Source organism: Oncorhynchus clarkii, chromosome 4 (assembly GCF_045791955.1).
Source record: "Oncorhynchus clarkii lewisi isolate Uvic-CL-2024 chromosome 4, UVic_Ocla_1.0, whole genome shotgun sequence".
Lineage (NCBI taxonomy): Eukaryota > Metazoa > Chordata > Actinopteri > Salmoniformes > Salmonidae > Oncorhynchus > Oncorhynchus clarkii.
Window position 1 is genome coordinate 18,095,760 of NC_092150.1, and position 12,374 is coordinate 18,108,133.

A 12,374-nucleotide genomic window follows, 5' to 3' on the forward strand; every position below is an offset into this window, starting at 1 on the left:
ACTGCAGTTTAACATCCAATACATTGTACATCTGAACTATACAGTTTTCATACAAGTTTTAAATAATTAGCGAACCATCAGACTGGTTAATTTTCCCTTCTGGTTGGCAGGTCAAATGATGTCAGCCATTTTTATTACAATACAGTCCAATATAAACTAGCCTTACCCACCACAAACACCCACCAGCAACTCTGCTTTTGTCATTTGTGGCTGAGTCATGGTTGACTTAATTCAGGCCAAATGCGAGAAATTTTAATCAAACACTTAAGAGCAATATGGAATGTATCTCCTAAAGTGTTTTGGTTTTAAAATAAGTATCCAGAGTATAGTTTAACGGGGAGCTGTGTTATAGGTACGTGACTCGAGAGTTGAAGACTCCTTGGATGTGTAGCGTGTCATAACCTGGGTCAAGAGCATCATTTGTCACTTACCTCCCGTCTTTCCTCCGTAAGTATCAGGTAGTGTCCAGTTTCTAAAGAAACGCTCCTGCAAGAGGGCAAAGCCATTCAGTTCGCCCAATAGAAAGCACTATTTATCATTTGTTCCATAACTAACCACAAAACTATCCCCACATAAAACAAAATTGCCATATACATTCACAAATACGTTTTATTTTTTACATTATAACAATATCCAACACATTTTCTTTAGATAAAACGAAATGTCTTACATTTCTGTCTAAACGAGTCAAAATAGCACTTGCGTACAGTTTATATAGCTTTATACACATACAGTCGACAAAGCATTAACTTTGTTAGCAACGAATGCAAGTCTATTGGAAATTGTAAAGGTCAGCCAGAAGCAGATTATATATACACAGGGGCTCTTACAGACGACAGGCTAATTAATACATGCTACCCCAACCCCCACCAGAGCCAGTAACCACGGATTCACCAAAAGAAAGCTTGGCGTGTAGGTTACACTTACTCACGCAAAGCAGAACAGTGCGAGCAGAACCAAAAACACTTGGGGGAATAAATTGAGTCGACTGGCAAAAATCGGAACATTTCAGAGCGTCTCTATTCAAGGTGTTGGACGTATTCTGACTTGACACAGATGTGCGTTTCAGGCAGTTGATACAGATACAAGTAAAAAACAACAACAAAAACATGATCTTGAGTGTCTGGAAAATATATAAGATAGCAAATTATGTCATTTTGTAAAATGAGCACATTTGATAACTACGTAATTACTATTATAGTCAAATAAAAATGTCAACATTCAAAGTACTCCTCTCACAAAACTGTACTGGTCATGAATGTACAAAACGAAGTACTTTGATAAGGCATTAAATGAAAAACATTAGTAGTCACGATGAGTACCTTCTTTGGTTTGCTGTCCTCCTGTGAATACAAAGCACTTGACTCCAGTGATTTCTGTCATGGACACTTTTTCTTTGTCAAATATGGCCCCTCTACAGCCTTCACTAATATGCAGTTGCACAAACCATTAACAACTCTCTTGTCAATATTAATACAGAATTTATCAATACAAATGTGGTAAGATGATATCAATGACAATTCATTAAATTATAACCTGGCAGCCCTTTCATGCCTTGTACCTTCTCTTTAATATGATGGTTGGAGAAAAATATCATGACTAGTGTGTAGATCTACCCTGACACTGGTATGGAAATCTTGTGGTCATACATTGAGTCAATGGGCCCTGTTGATGATATGTACTTTAGAGAGAGTGCTGAAACCTTTTTTAAAGAGCAAGACAAAAAGGGTGCCAAAGTGTGTGTGTGTGTGTGTGTGTGTGTGTGTGTGTGTGACAGTGAGACACCATGGATCCTAATGTGGGAAACAGTTTGGCGTTGGGCTGTTCATTCTGTGATGCGGGTTGGGGTGCTGGGTTGGTTGAGGCCCATGGTTTTACACATCCAGCCAGCAAAGTCCACCTCCTCCACCTCAGCACGCTTGATAAACGTGTGGTTCTAAACAATAACAAAACAGCAAACGCAAGTTAGTTAATACATCAGAATTAGTTCATGGCTAATATCAAAGGGCATTTACAGTAGATAGGTAACATAGCCACAGTGGTCGCTTTAACGCAGAATTTACGCGTTTTTCCACACAATTATTTTAGATAAAACGCATAAGAAATATATTGCTGCCTATTGTCAAAGTAGATCTGAAATGCTTCTTATTGTAATTTCTGCTCGGCTTCAGATTAATTTTGTGATTCTGTTGCAATTCTCCACCAGATGAGAAATCTTTGCTCTCATCATCAGACCAATCAAATCCCTGCATTCTCGAACAGGCATTCCATCAGTTGACAGTGCTTTGACTGATGTGAAGCTACTTTTATCCAGTACTTTTCTCTTATTTTTTTCTGGTAAAATGATAGATTAATTTAAAGCAAAACATTAGAATGTAGCCAGCTAAAATGTCCTATGACAAACATTAGATATGATGGCCATGTTTCATTTTTGCATTTAATTATTTATTTATTTTAAATACCTTGCTTTTTCCATTGTAAACTAATTTTCTTGTGTGGCTCCTAGCCAAAATAGCATTGCACTTCTGTTGTCATCTAATGAAAATGAAGCAATTTTCTGCCGAATCTGTTGCACTAGCGTATTTTGTGCAGGGTTGGGTAGGTTACTTTCTAAATGTAATCTATTACAGTTACCTATCCAAAATTGTAATCTGTAATGTAACTTTTAGATTACCCAAACTCAGTGACATAATCTAATTACATTCCATTACTTTTAGATTACTTTCCCCTTAAGAGAGTAATTAGAGGAAGACAAATGTGTTTCAATTGGTAACATACATCTATTGCAGGATAAATCAATGTTCAAGTTTACAAGGCTGGCCATATGTTAAATTTTACTTTATGGGTTGGTTATGTAGGATTCTTCTAACCCATCGCTTTCTACTACATATAATAATACGATTAAATTATATCTTTACATTAAAAACCCGTCCATCAGAATTCCAGTCATTCCAAAAAAAATGTTATACCCCTTGATCTTCAAGAATAGGACTTGGAAATATAGATTAGCCAAATTGTTTTACCTGAGCATAACCCCAAAACTAAGGACTTATTAGCCAGCCCTACTCTGTTGTTTATGATTTTGTCATGGAGGACTAATTGGGCTCATTAATTTGAGTTGAAAAATAAATGCTGCGCTCATGGAATGGCATGCTTTGAACACTACTGCAAAGTGCTATTTACATGTGAAAAATTAATGCTGCATTTGCTATAGGCCTATTTAACTTTTGTTGGTGTTTTGGTAAAAAGCTGAGGGATGGTCCTGGAGAAATGTTACCACTCTCAAATTAATAGACAGAGCTATGGATGCAAGGACTGACCATCCATTATATCAAAATGATTGTTTTAACCATGTTATGAAGCTATATAGTGGTTGTTTACATTTACAATGTTTACAAACATTGGAGAAAAACAAGCTTATATTTTGGGTTCTCGTGGAGTGTAACAGTTGAACTAAGCTCATGAGTCATTTATAAGTTATATTCTTCAAGAATCAATCTATGGATGGATATATATATATAATTTACAAGTCCAAAAATGGATGCAGCACCTACAAATTGCACCTTTACGTCTATCAAAAGTGTGTGAGTTGGAACATGTGTCCATTAAGCCAATGGATTAAAAAAATGTATCAGCATGAATTAGATTGAGCAATGAAATCCCCACTTTTATTCCATAGGCTGGGATCCTCACTGTGCAGCTGTTGCAAGAGCGCATTTTTCACAGACTGTCCACTGGTTTAAAAACGATGATTGATAAGCAGCTTAAACTTCTTGAATTCAACCATTATTGGGTTCAAATACACATTTAGATTTGTGAACAGCAATCCACAACAACCACAATCCGTAAGGCGCAAATAGCTAAATGAGAGCGCAGCAGTGTGATTAACATCAATAATAAGTGATATCCGTATCGCCGTAGACTACACCACTGCTGTCATCTTTACCTCCAAGCGTTTATTCAAGTTGGATAATCTTTGGATGCCGACAACAGTTGTACCATTGGAAGACATAGTTTGGACTGTAGCCTAAAAAAGCCTATTCCTGCTCTTTTGCTGTGATCCATTAAACACATTTGGTGTGACATCAGTGTTCTCTGACTTTCTGACTTGTGGTCAGACACACTCAGGTGGAACAAACTTAAACTTGGGCCTTTTTTCAATGCTGATTTGAATGTCATTGAGAAAACAGAAATGTGAAATATTTTTCTTTGCACACGTTTCTGAATTGAAAAGTAATCCTCGAAGAAATGATCTAGTTATTCCAAAGTATCTGTAATCTGATTACAATATTTTTGCTGGTAACGTAACGGTTTACAGTTACCATTTTTGTTATCCCTTACATGTAATCCGTTACACCCCAACCCTGATTGTAGTTGCATGCCCCTGATCACTTTATTGAAAAATGAAAAAAAGAGACTTGGCTTTCAATATGAAACGCAGGTGAAGCGGTTTAAAACGCATATTCTTTTGAACGTCTGCCGTCTTTTGAAAAATGCAGATTTCTGAAAGCTAATAGGACTCCTGAGCCAATTTGAAAACTACATACCATCAGCATCTTCAGGTCAGCTCTCTCCGCTGGATTCTTGATCAGACTATTAACACAAACAGTTGATCATCTCTATGACTCCAGAGAAATCATTAGAAAACTCAGCAAAGAGAAATAAAAGGAAAGCTTTCTCCACTCCAGAAGTTCTTGGAGTAGGTTAGTAGCACAGGGAATCACAATAAGCATTTTGCTGACTTGACCTAATATGAAGTGATTCTCTAGAGGTGAGAATCTAAGTTTGTTCCATATTGCTCTAGGCTCTGCCTAGTGTATACAATAATTCACAAGATGTGGAGAGTCCACACACAGCCACCAAACAATCATAGTAAACCAACTGGGAATTCTGTCTGAATGCTGACAATAAAAGGTGCTGAGGTAATAATAGGCAGTATTATTATATGATGAATGCTTGGGCTCACCATTTTGTCACAAACTCCTGGAAATCGTTGGTGAAGACACCGAGTGGAAGCCTGGGAGGAGGCTGGGAATGAGGAGAAGGTGCGCAAGACAAAACTAATTTAAAATAACCAGAACACACGAACAAGGAGAATATATTGTGGAGTCAGCAGTTCATCTGACCTCATTGACAATGTAGTCCAGTAGCTCAAATATAGCCATGGCAGGTCGACTGTCCATCCCATGTCCTGAGGAAGAGGACAATATGGAGAGGTATTTAGATATTATAAATAAAACATAACATTTTTTTGTAATTATATATATTTTTTCTTCCATTTTCCTTTTATTGAAAAGCAAAAATAAATCTGTTTGAAAAGCAGTTATATAATCGGTGTTGTAATATTGTGTAAGAAGAAAGGGCTTCAGGTGTGTTCTAACCGCTGACTGGTCGTCCTCCTGGTGGTCTGGGGAGGCGGTTGGAGGGGGCCTGTGGTTCCCCCTCAGCTCCATCCTGTACTGGCCGGCCAAAGATGGCTTCCAGCTCCTTGGCGTCAGGCGGGGGGATGGGGTAGCGGCCGATGGCCAGCTCCACCAGGGACAGGCCCATGCTCCACACGTCTGACTGCACAGAGTAGTGTGTGCCCTGCAGTCTCTCCGGCTGTTGAGGAATACACGCACATCACACCCAGAGTGGGCCAAGTGGGCGGGCAGCTCTGTGCATCGCTCCCTCCAGGTGTCTGGGGGAAGGGGACAGGGCTGGCAGCGGCTGCCTCCATGTGACACAGCCCTCTACTGGGTACGGCCTCGGCTCTTGGCAAGGCGGCTTGGGCAGGGGAGGGAGAGCTGACTCACCGACATGTAGGAGCGCGTTCCCACGAAGGAGTTGGCCATGGAGTCGATGAGCTGGCCACTCACGCCAAAGTCACACAGCTTGATCTCCCCGCGCGAGTTCACCAGGATGTTGGAGGGCTTGACGTCTGCGTGGCAGAGCAGGGAGGGAGGACAGTTGAGTTGTCAGAGAGCGAGAGAGGGCTGGAGGTCCAGACCCAGCACCCCCTTCCCTACTTCTCTTTGTCCCTGTACCTCTACCATGCCAGACACCTCACCACTGACATTTCACAAAGCCACTGATTCTGCTAGCTAGCATAGACCGCAACATTTACATTTGAGACCATACAAACAAGCCGAATCCTCCTCAATCCCTCTAGTCTGGAAAAATTCTCTCAATAATGGGGTGTAGTAGACCTGCTATCCATCTTCTGTGGTGACCCCTCCCACTTCAGAGGAGACAGAGGGGCAAGTATGAGAGGTGGCGTGACAGAGACAGAGGGAGGGGGCTGCAGGGTGTGGCTGCCATGTAATCACATCGGAGAGCGTGTAATTACCGACTGGGCTCCTAGACAGCTCTGCCTCAGCCCTGCTGCTGAACACCACCACACCCCAATACACCGTGGCGCTCAGCTCCGCCTCTAACTACACCCCAGAGCCCACCCCATCAGCTCCACATACACCAGTGCCCTCAACTAAAAAAAATAATAATAAATGTACACCACAACGCTCAGCTCAAAACACTTCACCACCGCCCTCAACTTCAGAACACTAGACACCAGAACTCATCAGCTCAGATACACCCAAACACACTATAGACATCACACAAATTCATCCCATCCAAATCAAACACTATCCAGGGTCTCAAATCATATTGTTAATATGCACAAAAACACACACATTCTATATGGAGAGCTGTCGCTTACCTCTGTGCATGATCTGGTGTTTTTCCCGCAGATAGGCAAGTCCTCTGAGTACCTTTAAAAGTGAGATGCACACATTTTATTTAACACAACATATAATAACCCACACTTCCTGGACCTGAAATCATACAAAGACCAGCTCGGAGTCCATAGATACATCCATACAGGATATCACATCAAAAACACACACACACACACACACACAGTGTGAACGGTGAGAACAGTGAGGTCTTGCATGCCGAGATTCCTGTGACTCCTGATTATCACAATTACAGGAGAAAAAGCAGTCCATTGAGAAACAATAATAAACTCCTTCCAAAAGGCCCAGTGCAATCCAAATTCATTTTTGTCCTATCATATTGTACAACAACTGGTGAAATGTGTTATTTCCTGATAGTTTCTGGTTGAAAATACAATTTACACAGGACCTAATCAGCAGGATTTGGGTGGAGTTTTGGCTTGCCTGGTGTTATAAATTAATAGAATACCATAGACCAGAAAGAGAGTTCCAAACCGCTCTGCCAATAACAGCTAGTTTTCAGGTTATGTCCCTCCCATTAGGCCCCTCACTCAGGCCACTCAGACATTCCCAGCAAAATCAAATCAAATGTTACCAAATACAACAGGTATAGTAGACCTTACCATGAAATGCTTACTTACAAGCCCTTAACTCTTTCTTGAACTGCATTGTTGGTTAAGAAAATATTTACTAAATAGACTAAAGTGAGAGAAAAAAAAACAGACATAAAAGTAACACAAGAGGATTACATAACAATAAAGAGGCTATATTACAGGGGGTATTGGTACAGAGGCAATGTACAGGGATACAGTTTATTTGAGGTCATTTGTAAAGTGACTATGCATAGATAATAAACAGTGAGTAGCAGCAATGTAAAAACAAGGGGGGGGGGGGGGGGGGTGATTGGGGGTTGGGGGTAGAAGCTGTTAAGGAGCCTTTTTGTCCTAGACTTGGCGTTCTGGTACCGCTTGCCATGTGGTAGTAGAGAGAACAGTCTATGACTTGGGTGACTGGAGTCTTTGACAATTTTTAGGGCCTTCCTCTGACACCGCCTGGTATATAAGTCCTGGATGTCAGGGAGCTTGGCCCCAGTGATGTACTGGGCCATACCTTCTGCAGCGCCTTACAGTCAGATGCCGAGCAGTTGCCATACCAGGTGGTGATGCAACCGGTCAGGATGCTTTCGACAGTGCAGCTGTATAACTTTGAGGATCTGGGGACCCATGCCAAATCTTTTCATTCTCATAAGGGGGAAAATGTGTTGTCGTACCCTCTTCATAACTGCCTTGGTGTGTTCGGACCATGATAGTTTGTTGGGGATGTGGACATCAAGAAACTTGAAACTCTCGACTCGCTTCACTTCAGCCTTGTCCATGTTAAATGGGGGCCAGTTTCCTATAATCCACAATCAGCTCCGTTGTCTTGCTCACATTGGGGCGGCAGGGTAGCCTAGGTTGTTGTCCTGGTGGTGAAAGCGTTGGTGTTGGAGTTGTGCTTGGGTAGTACAGGAGCACACAAGGGTCCCAGGCGTGGCAAAGGTTGCAAGTTCAAACCCCCGAGCTGACAAGGTACAAATCTAGTAACCGGAAGGTCGTCCGGAACAACTGGTGCTCTCATGCATGCTTCAGTGTTGCTGGCCTTGAAGCCAGCATAAAAGGCTAAATGTTTGCTAAAAAACTATTATTATGGAAAAGTATTACAGTAATGTAGTAATTGTTACCCAGAAATTATTTGATAATAATTGCATCAGGCCTTTAACCACATGGGAAGGGAGCAATGTAATGTAGTAATTGTTACCCAGAAATTATTTTATAATAATTGCATCAGGCCTTTAACCACATGGGAAGGGAGCAGAGTGCATTTGATCACAGTTGTGACATACTGTGAAGTTGTTATGTTTAGAGCACGGATGGGCAACTGGCCCGCGGATCAATTCCCCCACAAGGTGCAATTTTAAAATGTGGTTGTGCATTAGTAGTTTATGTCTTGTTATGTCCGTTACTCAATTGGCCTGTGTCAGCTAAAACTTTTTTGTTTGGTAATTTGTGTTATGGCCAGCTATCTAAACGAATCATGGTTGAATTACCGACCGTGGGGTTCTCATTGCTTTTGTTAGTCACTCCGGTCATCATATCAAAAACTGCAAACATTTGTCTCCACCCTATGGCAATATGTGTAGAATTGCAGGAAACTTGCTTTAAAATGAGATAAATCTATACATCTACAAAATAACCGCAAGTACCACTGAATGAAGCACAAATAATACACAAGTAAATCTTCATTATGTAGTGTAATACTCACTGCTATGCTGACTTTGCCCAGGATCTCCTCAGGGATTCTCCTGGCTTCCTTCAGTACCTGATCCAGAGAGCCTCCATCCTGTACCCAACAGGCCACGGCTTAATGTCTGACACACACTGCTACTGTACACGGTCTGCATTTTGTATCGTTTTGTCATACAGTAATACACAATAGCTCCAGGTGCATGGCAAGGTATCTCGTAACAACCATTGCTACACATCAATTTGTTAAAACAAAGTTACAACTGGTTTGTTAGTGTTATACCACAGGTCCTATTATAAGCACCATTGCCTTCTCAAAACCACACACAAATGTTCATACTCTCAGCAAAAATGAGAGTTCACACATGACCCCCCCCCCCCCCCCCCATTGTCTTCCAGCAAGCTGCATCATTCCAGCGTAATGTTAGTTCAATGACTGAGGTAAATCAGACACTCCCCCTCAACTCAAACCTCTGTCTCTCTCACTCTTACCATGTGCTCCATACAGATACTGATCTCGCCATCGCTGTAGAAGGCCCCGTAGAAGCCCACGATGTAGGGAGAGTTACACTCATGGAGCACCTGCAGCTCTCTGATTATCTGGTTCCTGATGGCAGGCTTAATCTCCAGGTGGATGAGCTGTGGAGTAGAGAGATCAGATAAACATTCAAATAATCTACTGCTCATCTAGAATAACTAACAGTTTCAGAGTCAAAAACTCTGGATTTGGAGAAAAATGTCAAAAGTACATACAAGGTTAGACTCACCTTCCGAGCCATGACCAGTCTGGAGGGTTTGTGGCGGACCTTGTTGACCACTCCACCGTTGCCAGCGCCCAGCTCACATATGGGGTGGAAATCATCATCTTTCAGCTCGCCCACTTGGGCTTTCTGGGTGAGGAAAGCCTCCAGACGTTTCCTCTGCTGTTCGTCCAAATCTAGCTCGCCTAGCTTCTTCTGTAAGGCCTCCAGATTGGCTCTAAGAAGGAGATATGCATGGAGTGAGCATGGCATAGATCAATATTAAACAACCATATTCTTGACCATTTTCCTGGGGACACATTTGTGTTCTAGCCGAGCAGTACCAGATACAACTGATCACTGAGCCCATGATTGGTTTGAATCAGGTGTGTTAGGCTAGTGTTACGTAGGTTAGTTTTGGCCTGGAACTAAATTGTGCAACTACAGTTCCCGGAATCAACATTTGCCTAATATCAGTACAGTACATGCCCTCAGCCCTCCTTCAACACTCACTCGGACGCTGCATCGATGGTCGTGGAGATGGACTGCCCCTCTCCAATGGGCGTGATATTTAGGGGAACGGGTCTTCTCTTCGGAGCCATTTCGAAATATTTGACAGTACACTGGACGACTTTCCAAAGCAAATCAGTACAAGAATTAACTGATATTTCAAAGTTGTTCTAAAAGAGCAACAGGGGTAAATGTTGCTGGCGGTCTGTGACTTAACGTTAGCTAAGTAACGTTACTTTGCGATCATGGCAGATAACTAACTGTAAGGACAATCCCTAATGCACGTCACCTACAGGTCAGGTGCATTTGACTAACGTTATTTAGATAACTAACTAGTTAACGAGTACAGAATATTTCACAAACAAACTAGCTAGCTATAACAGTAACGTTACACTAGCAGTATTTCTTACACAACACATTAACGTTACTGTTCCTTTCGATTATTGCCTAGCTAGCAAGCTAGCTGCTAGGCGATAACTAGAACCAGCTCCCCTACGAAAATCGTGTGCTGCGTTCCTCAAATTGGAGCGGCCCTCGCCACTCAGCTCTCACGGAAAGGACAGCGGTGGTGGTTGACAGGACTGGTCACTGACCGAGGATGGTTGGCCTTCGAAGGTTTGGGGGGGGTGCCGCGGTGGACCTTCCCTATGCAGCCGGGTGTGAAGCTTGGTTGCGGAGAAGGGTTTCGGCAGAGACTGAAAAGGAAGCGAGACACCCCACTCACAGTTGTTTTCTTCTGGTTTAATGGACCCAGCTGCTATTGTATTGGTGTCTATGGGAGACACACCCAGTTAAGTAGACCGGAACTGACTTATTTTTTCCAATGGTAAACGGCATGAGTGAACTATCTTTGCGTATGGGGTTTCTGTACAGGAAACAGAAACATGTTCGTCACTAGTTACCAAAGCCACAAAGTCATAAACCCCGCCTATAAACTAAAATGTATCTTCTTAAATATAGATTTTTAAACCTAACCTTAACCACACTGTTAACTTTATGGCTAATCCTAACCTTAAATTAAGATGTAGACAATTTTGACTATGTGGCTGTGCTATCTAGTGTAAACCCAGCAACTGTTTGAATTTTAAATGACAAGACAGAGGCATTGATGCGAGTAACCAGTCTTGTTCAGTACATCACGACACATCCGGGTATCTCAAGCACCCCGGTAAAACACAAGAGTTGCAGTAATGAACATTTACCAACAGATGGCATCACTGTGCCATCTTACACCCATAACATCTTCCATTTAATAAAATAGGACAGGAGGTGTCAATTCACTAACAAAACAAACCTAGTAACAATTTCCAACATGAACAGTTTAGTATTTTTTTTTTCTTTTTCTCAGGTAACAACACATTTTGATATTCTCTTCACTTTTATCTCTGTCTGTCAACAATCCCTAATGGGGAAACCTACAGATTAAGTATTTTTGGTGGCTGGGACACACGCCCGCAGCGTGAAAAGACAGGGGGCTTGTCTGCGAGGACTGCGGGTTCCTGCACAGGCGTGTCACCTGAATGTCTAAAGGGAGAATTGATGGGCGAGGGAGCGGCCGACCTGTGATCCCCTGGCTCTTCGCCCAGTGCCTCAGGCCCCATGTGACTTGCTGGGGTTCTGTCTTTTGTTATGCGACCCCTTTGGCCATCAGGGTTCTGAGTAGGTGCTGGCTCAGCAATCCGAAGGTCAACCCTGTTACGACGGTACAGTGATCCATTCACTTCGACCAAGTAGGAGCGTGATGCCACTTTCTGTACACAGGATCCGAGTCTCCAGAGGCCCGTCCGGTCCCCTGGTAGTGGCTTAATTCACACCGTTTCACCCACCCTGAGCTCAAGTAAGTCTTTTGCTGATTTGTCGTAGACCGGTCTTCTGTGACGTAGCTTCACCAGCACGTCTGTCACCACACATGGCTCCAGGAGAGTGCTGGCTACTGGCAGAGCTGCTTTTAAGCGCTGTGCCATGAGGCACTGTGCTGGGCTGCTATCCATGCCTTCTGTCGGGGTATTGCGCCACTGCAGGATTGCTTTCCAGGCATCTTTGCCCTCTCGCAGAGCCTTTTTGCAGAGGTTCTTTGCGATTTTTACTGCGGACTCCGCCTTCCCATTAGTTTTTGGGTGTCATGGTGA

The 12,374-nt window shown here is 42.6% G+C and overlaps 1 protein-coding gene across 1 annotated transcript; it reads right to left on the minus strand.

Moving 5' to 3' along the window:
- Positions 1-593: 593 nt before the first annotated feature.
- On the minus strand, positions 594-10,988 carry LOC139406527 (dual specificity mitogen-activated protein kinase kinase 2-like). Its single transcript, XM_071149206.1, has 12 exons — positions 10,839-10,988; positions 10,249-10,366; positions 9,763-9,973; positions 9,488-9,634; positions 9,015-9,092; positions 6,698-6,749; positions 5,796-5,920; positions 5,382-5,601; positions 5,127-5,191; positions 4,967-5,028; positions 4,548-4,593; positions 594-1,936 (listed from the first exon to the last, which is right to left on the minus strand). Exons 2-12 carry the CDS (start codon positions 10,335-10,337, stop codon positions 1,826-1,828), a joined length of 1,206 nt encoding a protein of 401 aa, XP_071005307.1. The 5' UTR covers positions 10,338-10,366; positions 10,839-10,988; the 3' UTR covers positions 594-1,825.
- Between the last annotated feature and the right edge of the window lie 1,386 nt (positions 10,989-12,374).